This window comes from Microcebus murinus, chromosome 13 (genome assembly GCF_040939455.1).
Source record: "Microcebus murinus isolate Inina chromosome 13, M.murinus_Inina_mat1.0, whole genome shotgun sequence".
NCBI lineage: Eukaryota > Metazoa > Chordata > Mammalia > Primates > Cheirogaleidae > Microcebus > Microcebus murinus.
This window is the reverse complement of record NC_134116.1, coordinates 16,867,233-16,885,255: the sequence shown is the minus strand read 5'-3', so window position 1 is coordinate 16,885,255 and position 18,023 is coordinate 16,867,233. Positions and strand designations below refer to the sequence as shown.

The following is an 18,023-nucleotide window of genomic DNA, read 5'->3' as shown; positions in this document are numbered from 1 at the left end:
AGATAGGTGATGAGGTTATCCTTATATTTGAAGTCCATTTCACCTGGTTATAAAGTTACGAGGTTTCGAAATAGAGCTGAGTTAACATGTTATCGTTGACCTAGTATTAACCCTTGAGTAACTACCAAAACCTATGAAAGAAAGGAGAGGAGAGAGGGCTGGAGAGCCAAGGTTCTTTGAACTGATGTATGCAGGATGGTGGGGAACTGCAGCCTTGGGCAAGGAACCCAGCCAGTACTGCCAAGAGAGAAAATATTCTTCAGATTTCTTCTGAAATTTTGAGTATAGAATTCTGGATTAGATATAATTTTTCTTGAGCAGTCTGAAGACTTTGCATTGTTTGCTTTTAGTTACTGCTGTTGATATTAAGATGTATTCTGACTCGCAATTCTTTGTTGAAAATTTCTCTTTCTTGAAAAGATCTTCTCTTTGTCACTATGTGTGGCCAAAACTGCTAGTTGTCTACCAACTACTGCTGATAAGGAAAAATGGCTTTTATCTTATCTTTTAATTTATTAACATTACGGACCCTTTTGGTACATTTTCTTTGTGTTCATAGAATAAATATTTAATTAGACAAAGTGATTTTACTTTTGATATTTTGCTGGATTTTGTGTGCTAATGTTTACATTGAATTTTTATTTCATTTAAAAAATACTGTCTTTACCAGATTTAAGGAATAGTTGCATGGAACTAATTATGGAAGTGTCATTTCTTGGAACTAATTATGGGAGTGTCATTTCTTTTTCCAGGGTCTAGTTAAATTAATAGTGACCATTATCAGTTCTTTAAAATTAGAACTCAGATGTGAATCATTTGATACTGGTATCTTTCACAATTGTAGCACATTAAACATCTTTCTGTGGTAGATCTTCAATATTTTATGAGGGAATGCTAGCTATTAAAAAAAAGTCAAGATTATTAAAATTGTTTTATTCCCCTGTATATTTTTTCCTTTCTTTTTAAAAATTGAATCTCTTTGATTAAGAAAGGGAAATGAAGTTTTTCATCATAATTTAATTTTTAAAATTAACTTTGTTTTTTATAGTTGTATTGAGTTTGCAGAAAAATGAGTGGTTAGTGCAGAGAGTTTCAGATACATCCTTACACATCCCCTTGCCCATGCCTCATTTTCCCACTTAACATTGTCTTAGTGTGCTTTATTTGTTACAATTGATAAGCCAATATTGACACATAGTTTTTCACTAAAGTCTGTAGTTTACACTAGGGTTCATTCTTTCTGTTGTATATTCTATGAGTTTTGACAAATGTATCCACCATTACAATATTATACAGAGTATTTTCACTGCCCTAAAAATATTTGCATCTAAGACATCTTTGCATTTCTTTCCTTCTTTCATTTTTTTTTTGTTCTTTCCATCTTTCTTCTTTTTCCTTTCCTTTCCTTTTTTTCTTTTCTTTCCTCCCTCCACCATGTGTCTGTCTCACTTTCTTTTCCTCATGGAAATTTTCATGCATACAAAAGTACTTAAGAATAGAAAGAGTAGTATGACAAAGTCCTGTGAATCTGTAACCTAGCTTCGTATTTACTTTCCCATGTATGCCTTCTTTTCTTCATTTTTTTCCTCTTTTGTCTGGAGTATTTTAACATAAATACCAGACATTATATAATTTCATGTTATTACTTCAGTATATATCTTTAAGTTTTCCTTGCATTTCTAATATTAATATATATTTTTGCATATTTATCTATAATATAATTTGGTATGCGTAGATTTGTGACTATTCTACATGAATTATATGCCTTTTGTCTTTATTTAATATCTTTATATTTAACTGTTTAACTGTTTTAATCTTAAATCCCACATTGACTCATATCATGTTGCATCACCCTTCATTTTGTTTTTGTTTGTTCCTTTATTTTAAAGCCGCCTTTATCAGTTATTTTGTCTTTTTTTTAGTTTGAAAACAATTTTTTGAAAACCCAATCTGGCACTCTTTCTTTTAGTGTGAAAACTCAGTCCTTCCCTTTTAAATATTTGGTTTTATTTATTTCATCATATGTTTTAAAATATTTTTTCTGTTTTTGTTTTCTATTTTTTGGCTTCTTCTTTCCTTTTCTTCTGTTTATTACTTGAATTAAATTGCTAATTATTCCTGTTGTTCCCCATTGATAAATTGGAAATTCTGTCATCCTTTAAAATTTTATTTATTTATCCTTCTATTCAAACATTTTCTCTATTTGTAAAGATGATATAACTAGTTCCCTCAACTTTCCAACACTAAAGATTTGCTAAGATATTTGAGTACTTCTAAGCTGTTTTTTACTTTCTCTTATACTTTATCTCTTCTGTTTCCAAAGTCCTTTTTTTAGCTTTTAGGTACACCCTAGACACATCTCTCATTATTTGCTATATTTTCTTTATCTTTCCTCTTCTTTGAGATTTCTGTTCTAGTTCATTTGTTCAGAGCATTATTTTATGAAATTTCCTCAGCTAGACTATATGGAATATATAATCTGAAATGCCACATTCTCAAATATGTTTCTTTAGCCCTGAAAGGGGAAAGATATTTTAATTGAGTAGAGGATTCTTGGGATTCAGTTCTTGTCTTTCAGGAGTTTATGTATAGGATTCTTGGGTTTCAGTTCTTGTCTTTCAGGAGTTTATGAATTTCTGCTGTGTTCTAGCTTCTAGTGTTAAGTCTGATGTCATTCTGATTTCTTCTCCCTTGTAGGTAATGTATTCTTGCTGTCTGAAAGCTGACCCAATTTTCTTTTAATCATTGGAATTTGGGGATTTTTTTCCCAACCAGCATATGCCTAGGTATGTGTTTGTATCCATCAACCCCACCTTTTACTCCATGTCCTCTTTCAGTCTGCAGAGTTAAGTATTTCTTCGTTTTAGAGGAAGTTTCTTCTGTTATTTAACTATTTCCTTCCCTCATCAATTAGTTGTCTCCTTCTAGAACTCCTGTTTTTTACAGGTTAGGTATACTGGATACATTTTTCTCATGGTAGCTCTCATTTTGTATTTATGTTCTATTTCTTGATATTATTTATGTTGATCTTCCAGTTTACTAATTTGGGTTGCAGCAGTGATTGTCATATTGATTGAATTGTGTAATTGAGAAATCATGTTATTTTATCTCAGAAAGTCTAATTGTATGTTCAGCCAGCCCTCTGTATCTGGGAGTTCTACATTTGCAGATTCAACCAACTGCAGACTGAAAATATTTAGAAAACAATAAAAAATGATAATTCACCTGGGCTTGGTGGCATGTGCCTGTAGTCCCAACTACTCAGGAGGTTGGGATGGGAGGATCACTTGAATCCAGGAGTTCAAGTCCAGCCAGGGCAACGTAGCAGGACCCCATCTCTTAAAAAAAAATTCAATACTAAAAAATAGTACAAATTATAAAAACAACTATTTACATAGCATGTACATTGTATTAAGAACTATAAGTAATCTGGAGATGATTTAAAGTATGTGGAGGATGTGCATGGGTTATATGCAAATACTATGTCATTTTAAATCAGGAACTTGAGCATCCTCCAGGGTCCTGGAACCAATCCCTGGGCATGCCAAGGGACAGCTGTAGGAGTGTGCATGTTTGTGCTTGCATGCATGCATGTTCATTGCTACTCTTAAGTTTTTTAAGTGCCCCCTTTTTTTTTTGGATAAAATTGGTTTTTCTCCCCCACCCTTCAGCAGCTTTGTTTCACTTGGCCTATATAATCATTGTTCTGAATGCTTGTTCTTTGGCTGGTTGGTAAACTCCCTACCATGGTTGTCCTGTGATTGATTTTGGGTTATCAGTGCTGAGTTCTGCTTGTAATATTCTAAGTGGCAGTGGGTCTTCAAGTGGTTGAAGATATAACTGTACCTACTCCGGAGGCCTGGAAGAGCATGTCTCCTAGCATTTTCATCATATCCAGGACAGAATTCAGCTAACTTTTACTGACTACTTAGATTTCTTGGCAAAGAGACCAGGGACCCTTCTGGAGACTTCATTGACTTTTTTCTTAAAGTCCCTAGATCTTTGCAAGCCCAGATGTCTCCTTTCACATTCTTCCCTAGAGTTCTCTGATGCTAGTTTCCAGGTCACTCAGCAAGGGAGAGGAGCCCATTCTCAGTTCTTGGCCCTCATCTTCCCTCAGATCTTGGTGTTTCCTATGTCCTCAGCTGCTCAGCAGCTTTGGGAAAACAAAGAGCATAGAGTTTGGAGTGGAGTAGTCATGAGCGAGGCTGGTTTTGATAGTGTCCCAGAGCAGGAATAGCTAACCTGGGCTATCTAGATCTCTCTAGTAATCTTTAGGGGAGTCTATGGATGCGTTGAAATTGGATGTATGGTTTTCTAGGGAGAAATTCAGGTTCTGAACCCTAAAATGGTTTAGAACAACTACAGATGACTGATAAGGAACTTATTTAATCATTGTTTATGTTAATTGCAAACATCTGCTATTTTCACTTAGTACAAGTAAATCCTGGTTCCATTCCTTCCTAGTTGTATGACCTTAAGCATGTTCCTTAACTTCAGTTTCTTCGTTTGTAAAACAACAGTAATTATGACACTTGCCTTATAGGATTGTGAGCATTAAATGAGATAATATATTTAAAAATGCTGGCCGGGCGCGGTGGCTCATGCCTGTTATCCTAGCACTCTGGGAGCCTGAGGCGGGTGGATTGCTCAAGGTCAGGAGTTCAAAACCAGCCTGAGAAAGAGTGAGACCCCCATCTCTACTATAAATAGAAATTAATTGGCCAACTAATATATATAGAAAAAATTAGCTGGGCATGGTGGCGCATGCCTGTAGTCCCAGCTACTCGGGAGGCTGAGGCAGTGGGATTGCTTGAGCCCAGGAGTTAGAGGTTGCTGTGAGTTAGGCTGATGCCACGGCACTCATTCTAGCCTGGGCAACAAAGTGAGACTCTGTCTCAAAAAAAAAAAAAAAATGCTCAAAATAGTACCTGGTTTATACTAAACACTCATTTCTTTCTCTAACTGTAAAAATCTTTTTGCATGTTATATTTGTTAAACTTGGTTAACATTCTTACTGTTACTGTTGTTATTACGAATAAAGCCTGTCAGCAAAGATGGCATACTGAGGCACAAATTAAATAATAACTTTCTCTTCTAAGGATGTTTATGTAAGAGTCTGGGAAGAATAGGGAGATAGAAATCTTCTAAAAATGAAACTGATAAAAGTGTTTGCTACATTGATAAACTATTTCTGCTTAGACTTTTGTGCTAAAATTAATTTTAGGACCCTGACTACACCTTTCTAAATTCTATGCTGTGTGTAATTATTAATTTCCACATGCTAGGTTATTTTTAGATTTTAGGTTTTTGGAAAAGCAGCTGCTATATGGTCTTCAAAGACTATAGGAGTTACAAAATTCTCAAATAAAATCTTGAAAAGTAAATAATTAAATGTTCAACCATGGTCAGTTGGCTGTCCATGTCTTTGAGAACAGAGAGATGAATTGTTCCAGTTTTTGTTAGACCTTAGTTAGTTGCTTATATTGTGAAGGTGGAATCTACTTTTGCTGTGGAAAAAAAGTACAGTAGAATTGTTGTTATGAAGGCCAGCCACTCTTTAATCTCATCAGAGAGCATTCTGTATCATATGGAACCTTTATTATTTCAGAAGGATTTTAGAAAGTTGTAGCAACTTGATTTTTGCCCTTTGCTCTTTCATTAATTTAAGAATTAAGAACAAGCCAGGTGAAGTGGCAAGTAGCTGTACTCCCAGCTATGTGGGGAGGCTGAGGCAGGAGTATCTCTTGAGCCTAAGAGTTTGAGGCTGCAGTCAGCTGTGATTGTACCACTGCCCTCCAGACTAGACGATAGAGAGAGACTCCATCTCGTAAAATAAATAAATAAATAAATAAATAAAAATTTAAGAATTTTTGCAACCCCAAATCTGGTCTGTAACAGTTGACCATAATTGAACAAATACAATGTTCTAATTTCAGTGCAGTTTTATTTTTTAAATGTTTTAGTTTTAATTATTATGGATAAATAATAGTTATACATATTTTATGGGGTTCATATGATATTTTAATACAGGCATACAATGTGTAATGATCAAATCAGGGTAATCACCCCAAGCATTTATCATTTCTTTGTGTTAGTCATATTCTAATTCCACTCTTTCAGTTATTTTGTAATATATAATAAATTATTGTAAGCTGTAGATTCCATATTGTGCGACCGAATTGTAGATCTTATTCCTTCTAAATGTATTTTTGTACTCATTAACCATCCCCTTTTTAACATCCCCTCGACCCCCCAACTATCTTTCCCAGCCTGTGGAAACCATCATTCTACTCTCTATCTCTATGAGTTCCATTATTTTTTTAGCTCCCACATGTGAGTGAGAACATGTGGTATTTATCTTTCTTTGCCTCGTTTATTTTACTTAACATAATGTCTTCCAGTTTCATCTGTGTTGCTGCAAATGACAGGATTTCATTTTTTATGGTTGAATAATATTCCATCGTGTATACGTACTACATTTTATTTATGCATTTATCCATTGATGGACACTTAACCTATCAGAGCAGTTTTTGATTTAAAAAATATTCCTGGACTTTTTAGACTAAAAGATTTTGGTCTTTTATGTAGTTGAAGTATTTTATCAAAAGAATGAAGAGAAATTAAGTGGGAAAGGGATTTGTGACCAATTTGTAAAATTTCATTCTTTTCCAAAGGGACTTTTTGGATTTGGGCAAAAGACCTTTTTGATTTAAAGTTATAGAGGGTAGGGTTCTTAGGCTGGCCAGAGTAAGCCAGAACTGGGAGTCATTCTGTCTCCTGGGAAACCAAAGACAGCAAGCAGGGCATATCATATCTTCCCTTACTGTTTACTGCATCTCATTAGGAAGCTGAGGGAAAGAAGTTTTTGGCATACAGAAGGGCATGGGTAAGCTTGTCAGGCACTTAGAGTTTTGTTTTAAAGTATATTGTAAACTGTTTTGCTGTCTGAGTTCTGGACTCTTTTATCATTTTAGTTTTTAAATTGATCTTGTATTAGTGTCCTAGGGTTGCCATAACCAACTACCAGAGACTGGGTGGCTTACACAACAAAAAATTATTTTCTCATAGTTTTGGAGGCTGGAAGTCCAAAATCAAGGTGTCAGTGGGGTTGGTATCTTTTGTTAGGCCTCTGTCGTTGGCTTGCAGATGGCCATCTTCTCCCTGTGCCTTCACGCGGTCTTTCCTCTGCCCTGTGGGCCCTCGGTGTCCTAATCTTCTCTTTCTATAAGGACATCAGTCATGTCGGCTTAGAGCCTGCTCTAATGATCTCGTTTTAACTTAATCACCTCTTTAAAGACCTTGTCTCCAAATAGAGTCACTTTCTGATGTACTGGGGGTTAGGACTTCAACATGTGAATTTTGGGGAGGACAAAATTCAGCCTGTGAGAGTTCCCTTATCCTTTCTTCATCTGGTTATTCTTGTTGGGACTAACAGGGGAGCTCTATAATAGAACCTGTTCCATTTTCATAGCCACTCTTGAATACAGCCATTATTTTCAAGGTGAGTTTACAGGAATGGTGTGTTGGGGCCTATTTCCCAACAAGCTTTTTATCTTTGTGTCCTATGGATCAAAATCTATTTTGAAATCCTATATTCTCAGGAGGTAGAGCTTCAGAATTTTAATAGGTACATGCTAGATTCTGTTCTGGACAAAGAATCTCTCTGAATGGAAAAAGCAGAACCAAAAATAATGGCATCAGCTATCCTTTCAGGCTGGGATAACAACAAACTAAAAAGAGGCCTATTATGCCAAACACCATTATGAAACGGAATTTTATATAACAGGACAATTTCCTCATATTTCAACAGGTAATCACACCTAAACTGTTTTGCTGAGTTGAGTCCAACAAATTCTGCTTACAGAAGATAGCATTCACAAACCAGTTTAGATAGTTTAGACTTGATATAGTTCATAAAGATGTTACTTAACGTTATGCTAATTTAAGGTAACTTTATTTGGATATTAAAAATTCTTACTCTTCTTTCACTATATACATCGTGTCAGTATCTCATGTGCCTTCTCTTAATGACATTGGAGTATTGAACAAGTTTGTGCATGAGGAGTGATTTTATAAATTTGAAAGTGCCATGCTGATCTTAGTTATCATTATGAATAGTGGATCTTGTACTTTTGAGGGCAGCTTCTGCTTTGACACCACTCACTAGCTGCCAAACAATTACAGCCCCAAGCATCTCTCCATTCAAGGAATTTTGAATACTTCTCATCAGCCTGCTTATCCACAATGGCCAAGTTAACATACATTGCATCCAACTTCTTTTCACATTTTGTGACTTTTTCCTCTTTTAGACTTCTATGAGTGTTAATTTTCATTCAAAGTTAACTCAGATGTATATAATTAAAATTTGCCTGAGTCTTCCTGCCCTTGGGGAAGACTTGCTTATTATTTAGTACCTATTCTTAAAGTTTTAGAAATTATTAGATAAATGTCACATTGAAATATTTAAAAGTTTAGGTCAGAGAAAACATATTGAACAAATTATCCACTGTTGGATAACTATTTTTATTTAACACAGTGGGAGGATTCTGACTGAAGAGAAAAGAATGTTGATCAAGTCAGATATCTTTAATAATGTTTTGTAATATGATAAACAAGTCTTTCTAGTGACATTGCTTTTATTTTTATTAACTTTTATTTTGAAATGATTTTAGATTTACAGAGAAGTTGCAAAAAAAATATTACAAGGAATGTTTGAACACCCTTCACTAACATTTACCACATTTGCTCTGTATTTCTATCTGTATCTATATTTACCTGAAATGTTTCAGAGTAAATCGCACAGCTGGTACCCCTTTATTCCTAAATATGTGTGTATTTCCTAAAAAAAAGCAAATTCCTTTACATAATCACAGTACCATTATCAAAATTAAGATTTTAACATTAAAATATTACTATCATCAAATCTACAGACTATATATGCAAATTTTTATCTTTGTAAATTATCTCACTAATGCCTTTTTTTTTTTTTTTTTGAGACAGAGTCTCGCTTTCTTGCCTAGGCTAGAGTGAGTGCCATGGCGTCAGCCTAGCTCACAGCAACCTCAAACTCCTGGGCTCAAGCGATCCTCCTGCCTCAGCCTCCCGAGTAGCTGGGACTACAGGCACAAGCCACCATGCCCAGCTGATTTTTTTATATATATATATTAGTTGGCCAATTAATTTCTTTCTATTTTTATGGTAGAGACGGGGTCTCGCTCAGGCTGGTTTTGAACTCCTGACCTTGAGCAATCCGCCCGCCTCGGCCTCCCAGAGTGCTAGGATTACAGGCGTGAGCCACCGCGCCCGGCCTTTTTTTTTTTTTTGAGACAGAGTCTCGGTTTGTTGTCCAGGCTAGAGTGAGTGCCATGGCGTCAGCCTAGCTCACAGCAACCTCAAACTCCTGGGCTCCAGCGATCCTTCTGCCTCAGCCTCCCAAGTAGCTGGGACTACAGGCATGCGCCACCATGCCCGGCTAATTTTTTATATATATATCAGTTGGCCAATTAATTTCTTTTTATTTATAGTAGAGACGGGGCCTCGCTCTTGCTCAGGCTGGTTTTGAACTCCTGACCTTGAGCAATCCGCCCGCCTCGGCCTCCCAAGAGCTAGGATTACAGGCGTGAGCCACCGCGCCCGGCCCACTAATGCCTTTTGTAGTCAAAAAAAATTCTTGTTCAGAGTCTTACATTGCATTTAGTTATATCCCTTTATTTTTTCTCAGTCTGAAACAATTTCTTTGTTATTATTTATTTATTTTTGGTCAGTAATGATCTTGACATTCTTGAGGAGCACAGTCCATTTTATAGAATCTCTGTCATTTTGGGCTTGTCTGTTTTCTCATGACTAGATTCAGTCTTTGTGTTTGGGGCAGGAATATTACAGAAATGATGTAGTTCTTCTCTGAGCAGCACATAGAAGGAACAAGATGTCTATTTTTCCCATTATTGGTGACGTTGGCTTGGTTAAGGTAGTGTCTCTGGTTTTTCTCCACCATAGACTATTTTCCCCTTTTCTTTAATAAAGTATATTACAGGGAGATAATTTTGAGACACTCTAAACATCCCATCCTATGCTCACTCACTAGTTTTAGCATACTTCCTAGTTTGTACTCAATGAGGAATAGGCTAAAGATGACAATGGCACTGTCAGAATTTATGATTATAATTTTTAGAATCATGAAGGTACATAATGACTAGACAGTGCCAGAAATATTTAGGTCTAAGTTTATTACTATTGAAATTTGATAAGTTCAGCACTCAGAGATGAAGCAAAACCTAATTTACCTCGTATTGTATTTGACATGCTTAGTTATTTTTTGGGAGATAAATTTCAGGCAACAGATTAGTAAGAGGGAGTGGAGAGAAGTCTAGACAAAATGACAATGACAGCTTGGTGGTGACTAAGAAGACAAAACTAAATTAAAGCAGCAAATACATCTGTAAAAAGCTAGCCATTTGTGACCATCTAATGTAGGCATATAGAACTATACATATTCATTCTAGTCCCCAAGCATGATTATGTTCCATAATATGACATTTGGTGATTGCAGTTTTCTCTACCTGTTTGAACAAAAGAATTATGGTGAGCTAAGGGTATTATTGCCAATAGAAATGGATTTATTAACTGCTAATAGACCCTGCAGTGTGGCACTGATGAATATATGAATATATCCCAATCAGAAATTTGTCTTGATGAATATATATGAATATATTCCCAATCAGAAATTTGTCTTTGAGAGTTCGAAAATTATAACTTGGTTAAGCTTACTCCTTTTATGTGTGTGTGAATTTTTGTTGTTGTTAGGGCTTATGCTTGCTGACTAAGTCATAAGATTTATATATGTGAATGCTAATGTATTCATCTATAATGTAAAATATTTTATCTGGTGGGTGGATCCCTGATTCATGTGTTTCTTGAAACAAGCACATTTCTGGTGGGTAGGAAAAACATATAAGCCAGGTTCTCAAAAATTTACCTAGTGAGGATGGAGTTACAATAAGGGAATTCCATTTAGTATTTGGCATGTTTAAGGCATTGTTTAAAAAATGTGTTCCATGGACTTCTCAACTCTTAAAGGTACTCTCTGCAAAAGGAGGGAGAAGCACTGTACAAGATTCTCCTCTTAGTAACAAGGCATATGGACATATTAATGACTTTAGGAGTTTTTCTTTAAAAAAACTTGTTTAATTTAAATTAACCCAGTGTTTCTCAAATAGAAATAACACTACCCCATCCCTGGCAATAGTGCTTGGAACAGATGTTTATTAGCATCAATAATATTTATTTACATTTTTCTTCTAAGTGGAACAAGGTGAACTTGTTGGTTTATCGGACAACAATTTTTCATTCTTATTTTCTCTTTATAACTTTTTGTTCTAGTTACCCATCTTCACCTCCCTCTCTTCCTCTTGTATGATATTTTGGCCTGGGAGTCATTTTGTTCCTTTGTATATTTCTGTTCTGACCTCTTAAGTATTGAGTTTAACTTGTTGGGGGAAACCATTCCTGGGAGTGGGGGAGACATGTGATTATTTAGACAATGTTATATTTATACGATTCCTGATAATAGTAATGATAATAATAATACAGGGCCTAAAGGAAATGTTTCATATGTCCTGTGGAATAGCTTTGGATTCTGTGTATTTAGAAAGATTTTTTTAAAAAATGTTTAAAACGGTAAGTTTTGCTTTAAAGAAGATATATGTCTCTTACCTGATAAATTCAAACAACTTAGACTATTTTGTGGACTTTGACAATCCTTGGCAATAAGTGGATATTTTAAAAAAATTCTGTTAGTAATCATTTTACCTTTAACAGCTTATTTTAGTTATTCACTTAGTTACTTTTATTTTTAACTACTTGTAGCTCACTAATTTAGATTGTAAAGTGGTCTGTTCCTGTTATATAACTCTAAGTTTGGAACAAAGTGGGTTTGTTTTTGGATCCCATTCCAAGTGGGTCTAATGTACTTATTTTGCTACCCAGTTATAGAGACATCTTCAAAGGTGAATAGAACCTGATAATAAATTTGGATCTTTAAACCTTCATAGTTAATATGTTTTAGAGAAGACAACTGTGTATAATTGTATGCTGTTTCTATTTACATGCTTTCATGTATGTTTTTCCATGAGGAAGAACAGGAAGAAAACATCATCTCTGTAGTGACACAAATTCCAACTCCTTCTCTACCACTTAATATAGGATTTGACTCTGGATTTGCTGTTCATTCATTCACGCAATCATTCAATATGTATTTGTTTGCCTTGTATATAATATGGCACTGATTATGGAAAGAGGAAATTGAATTGTTAACTTTTAAAATTGTTTTCTCACCTAACAGGTGTATTGGTATTAATATGTAGTAAAGCAGTTGGCGCATAGTAGGTTCACCTCTTGAATAGTTATAGTGCTGAGATGCTTTCTCATATGAAATTGGTTTCTAGCAATTAGAGGGGCTTTATATCTTTATTAATATATTTATCATATAGAGTTTTGTTTCTTGCAAAACCATAATTTATTTTCAAATATATATATTTTTAACTAATAAGATCTTTATTTAGTGTCACATTTATTTTACAAAGGGTAGATGCTTATTTTAGTGATGATTTGTCATTAAAATTATGTCAAAATGTCTTAAAATGTTGTCGAAACTGTAAACAAACTCATAACACACACAGAGCTAATTATGGATACCATCTGTTTATTTTTACAAAGCTTTTTTTTAAAGACCATGGCATTGTCTGCTTATGATAAGCTTCAAGATTATTATAATGACTAAGTCCTGTCCTTCAATTAGTGTAGTTGAAGATGGGAAGATAATTCATTTGTTCACTGACCTTTTCCTGTGTCATAGTATATGAAATATGACATGTCATGATAAAGAAACTGTTGTGAAGTATATTTAGAACATACTTAATTTTTACAGAGAAAAAAATTATCAAAGCAGCAAATGTGGCCACAGTTTTATTTGTTTTTTAAAAACTTATTCAAGATTTTAGATGAAAGACAGATTATCTGCTCTTTTCCAGTGCTGTAAGTGACTTTATTTTAACTCAAGTTTAGGAATTTGTAAATGATTGATCAAATTTATAATGACATGTATCACTGTTCATGTACTTATACGTCAGTGCATGTTTTTGTACATATGTATCCCATGTGTTAGTGTGGAAAGCCAGGTATTCCCATGACAGCATCAGACATAGTAGTTACCAGCAGTTTGCTGAGAGAGCAGAGTGATTTCACTAGCTCAGTTTTGCTATTGTGCATGCTAAGCACTCCCCAAGTCAGTCTGGAGGGAAAGCAACCTGAAGGATCCATCTGCTCCTTTCTGCTACACTGCATTGATGCAAGATTACGCTAATCTGGCTGCTTGTCAGGACAGGTTAGTGAAAGCATGCAAGTGGGTGAGACAGGGTAGACCAGCGCTTTAGAAAATCATAAGCTGCCCCTCTAGATGCCATGTTAAGTGTAGCAGAATAGGTTAATTATCAGCTATGTTGAGGATTGCAGAGAAGTAAATGTGGTTTTCGGTTAAGAATTAGTTTCAGAATTAAGATCATTAGACATTGTTGAACCACATAATCAAAATTGGGAAAAGTAAAACAGTTTAAAAATACTTCTTAGGCACTAGTTTTTTGTATCATGATTTATGTACTGTGTTGTGTTTATTTCTTTCATTTTATTCTCCTAGCTAGATTTTCAGTCAAGTATAATTAAATGTTAAATACAATTAATCTCATTCTACCCAAAAACTTTTGAAATTTTTCTTGTTTATTTGTGTTACCTTTTTCTACACCTATTGACTGGCAGATCTTGGCCTTGCAGGTTGAGCATCCTGTCACAGAATGCATTACTGGCCTGGACCTAGTCCAAGAAATGATCCGTGTTGCTAAGGGTTACCCTCTCAGGCACAAACAAGCTGATATTCCCATCAACGGCTGGGCAGTTGAATGTCGGGTTTATGCGGAGGTAAAATGAATGATGTTGGGAGGAAGAATGGTTATTGTGTCCAGAGTCATGAGACCTGGCTTAGCTAAACAACAAGGTAAAGTTAGGGTTATATAACCTATGTCAAGTATTTGATTATGTAATCTATAATTAAACCAGAAAAAAATTAGATCCTTTTGACATAATTCAAAATAGCTTTAAATAATTGGGTTTAATTAATTCTCATATGTTTCCGGATAGGGAAATAGCTATTAATCTGTTAAGAGGCAACAATCCCTGAAAATGATTGTATGAAAGTAACAAAATTTAAATTATAAAGCTTTTGGTAAAACATGTACTTAATTCATAATCTTTATTATGGGCTTTACTCAGAAACTCTCAGGCCAATACTTTTATGTTATTTTATAAGTATATAAATCAGACAATAGAGCAGTCAACATCTGAAAAATCCCTTCTTCTCAGACGATTAAAGCAAAAATGCAAGGTAACATTTGTGCCTTTTACTTTTAGACATCAAAGATGTCTGTCAAAATAAAAAAATCTATATCTGTGTTTACAGATACCGAAAGTTCTAAATCTTTTTTAAGGAGCTTAAATACATATTTTGGCATGGTTATATTGCTCTTGTTTTTTGTCATATTTTAAGTGGTATTCCTTTCTTACTGTGACACTGAACTCATCTATTCTGATGATCTAAGATATTTACAAATGAAGTGCATATCTACTAGCACGTGCAGAGTTTCTTTTCAGGTCTTTATTTGAAGAACACAAATTCTCAAGTTTTACCATATGTGAGCTGTTTTGAGAAGTAAGAAAAACAAATATCTTTAGTGCACCACATTTGTTGTTCTGAACTTGAGTATGTTTTGATGTAGGGTCTAGGTTATTTTATTTTTGCCCAAGGCATTCTAAGAAGCTTTATAAAAAGTTGGAATTTTACCAATTTCAATAGAGTATGATCAAGGTCAAGCTAAATTCTGCTTACAATTCTGTTTCATTTTTAAGTATACTTCTAAGTTGCTTAGAGTATAAGACAATAATATTCTGAAATCTGTGATTTGGTAAATATCATATGTTGAAAATAAACCTATAAATGCTTATTCATTGTATAAATATTTGACCTTACTTGTGCTGATTTATATTTCAAAGACTGTGCTTCCTTTCCTTTGAACTTTCAGGACCCCTACAAGTCTTTTGGTTTACCGTCTATTGGGAGATTGTCTCAGTACCAAGAACCATTACATCTACCTGGTGTAAGTCATTAAGCTGTAATACCAACTGAGGAGTTAAAATCTTGATTTATGTTATACTTTTATGTTAAAGCATGTTAACACCAAAGGGTGTAAATTGCAGGACAAGTGATATTCATGGGGAAATTACAGTTTTGTGTTTAAAACAATTTTTTTTTTTTTGGTATTTTATAGTGTTCAGGAATGCCAGAATTTACTTGACAGGGGAAGTCTGGAGATATCTGATGATATTAATGATGGTTTAGAATGTTCCCAGTTCTTTCAAAAATTGTAATCAAAAAGATCATGAATCTTAAGAATGGGAAATGACTTTTTTGTGTTACAATTTAATCTTTTTAATAAATCTAATCTAACTCCCCTGTATGGTCACATGTCAAGAAATTCAAGCACAAAATCAGCTCGTTAATTGAAAAGGACTAAGGAAAACAAAATGTACCTCATTCTGTTAAGTGTCTCAGACTTTAAGAAGTATATATTATTTATATCAGTTAAAAGTAATCACTGTCCACTTCATTGCATAGTTCTTCTGTATTTAATAGATGTTCTTCAAATAGTTTTTGTTGTATAAAAAGAACAAGGACATACCCTTTCTCTTAATCAAGGTAATAAGTGCATATCTATATGACATTATGTTAGCTAGTGGATGACAAGGCTGTACCATCTGTGAATATGATTATTCAGTTTGATTACTGGCATGAAGATGGTGAAAGATTACAGGAAGAATTCTAAATTTGAAGATGTTATTGGATATATGATTTATTTCACTTTTTAAATTGTTTTTGCCCATGTGCTTTCTAAAGGGACTTGACCCTTTCTAGGCTTGGAGACTCCATGCTGTGTTCAAAGCCTGAAGGCAGAAAAAAAATTGTAAAGATTTAACAGGCATTATGTGACATTAAATAGCAGATGAGAAAACAAGTATCATAGGGACATATCTAAACACTTTTTTAATCAAAGAAAAAAGTATTAAATAAGAATTCATAATGATTACTCTGGTTGTTAGAAGTTTTCACCATGTTGTAATAGCTAACAGGATGTCAAACATTTTGCCCTCGCAAGTTTTTGCAATTTGCAATTTTCAAACGTGAGACCTGTTGAAAGTACAAGTGATAATGGACAAACTATACCCCCTACAGTCTTTGTCCCACCAAATCTTTCTTCAATTAATGCTGCAGCAGGAGTTTTATGTAATAACATTTGCAGTTGTGAGCCATCCATAGAAAGAAAAAACAATTAAAATGCCTTAAATGTTCTGCTTACTGCTGTTATTTGCTTGTGTGAATGTTGCATGTCAGCTAAATGGACCAAGGAATAGATAAAGTGATTGGGTGCAGGAGAGTGCACACTAAGCTTTGTCTATCATTATTGCTGGGAGCGATCAAATTGATGTCAGCAGGACAGTAGATGCGTTGACAGCTGTAATTATGTATCTCCATGGTGATCACTTTTGGCCTGTCATGGAGGCCCACAAGTCCCCTCCCTTGGAAGCATTTAATCAGATTGGGCTGTCACTTGTCAGGTAGACATGGCGGGCTGGGAGTTGTGCTTAGGGGGAGAGGTGAATTGAGAATGAAGGGTGGGAGACTCCTGATAGTTTCACAGGGTCCACTGTGGTACTGAAGAAGGAAATTTTAATTGTGCTAGAGGTTTCTGAGCAGTGGTTTGAGAATCTCATACGGAGGTGCTTAGGTGTTTTTGTTGTGGCTTTTATTGTTTGTTTTTCCTTCTTGCCTTATTAAAACTCGATCAGTCAGTTTACCTTAGGAAACCATTTTTGGTTCTTACTTTTTTTGGTCACAAAAAGATATACTTAAGAGTTAACTTGTGGTTCGTACTTTTCATGTGCTTCATTTATGCCTGAAATTTATTTATATGGCAAAGATGAAGCTTTTCTTTTTGATCTTTGATCACCATGGTTTGTAAATTTGTTGTTTTCAGACCACAATTTTGTTCTCAGAGATTTGGTTCCAACTTCATTTGATTTTATTCTTAAGGCCTTTAATGCAAATGTGTATCGCCTTTGTTTCCATGGAGGAATGGAGACTTAATTTGACTTTTAATTTGTTATTAAACATTAAAATACAGCTGATTATTTTTTGGAAAAAACTATATAAATAGTAAATAATCAGAGTTTTCATGCTCTGTGACAATTTTAACTTGAAAATGTTGATTTGCTTATACAAAGATATATGTTGATTATATACATCTTGATTTTATATGTTTTTAAATTAAAATGACATACCTTCTGTCCCCATAATTTTAGTAAATAACAAAGACATATTTAGAAGCCTTCGGTAACTTAACTTTTAGAATGGTATTATTCAAGGTAACTGAAATTTTAAGTTAAGAACTATAGGAGAAGGTAATATTCTTATTGTCTATGTTATTTTACTAGAGTGTTGAACATCGAAGTTCCTCAGTAACTTTGTAGCAGTTTATGTAGCAAATGTTAGGATATTTTTAAAGTCAAAAGTTTTAGAACTTGTACCAATCTTAGTTTTAAACATAGCTTTAGCAAGCATGTTATGGTTTTAAAGATGACATGGTGGTAAATTAGCTCTTTATTTGGTATTAAAATTAAGAAAATGGAAGCTCAGAGGTATCTTTTCTGTTATGTAACCTGATTGCCAGTAACCATTTTGGGGCTATTTAAATGCAAGGAAAAGGTAGATTGTGGTTTTATTGCTTTTAAAGCTTCTCTATTAATTTTTTCTAGTTTTTATCAACACTGTGCATTCCACAGAACTTTAGTTTATGTCCAGAAATATGTTTTAAATAAACATAAAGCCAATATAATTTGTAAGTGTGCTTGCTGAATGACTT

The 18,023-nt window shown here is 34.4% G+C and overlaps 1 protein-coding gene across 2 annotated transcripts in view; it reads left to right on the top strand.

Moving 5' to 3' along the window:
- PCCA (propionyl-CoA carboxylase subunit alpha) overlaps positions 1-18,023 on the top strand; it is a 373,670-nt gene that overhangs the window by 156,724 nt on the left and 198,923 nt on the right. For both annotated transcript variants that reach the window (XR_012922419.1, XM_012751855.2), the window contains exons 13-14: positions 13,828-13,971; positions 15,129-15,203. Coding sequence is in view for 1 of the 2 variants with exons in the window: in XM_012751855.2 (XP_012607309.1) it covers positions 13,828-13,971; positions 15,129-15,203 (219 nt within the window). In the remaining variant the exon portion in view is untranslated. The remainder of the gene's footprint in view (positions 1-13,827; positions 13,972-15,128; positions 15,204-18,023) is intronic.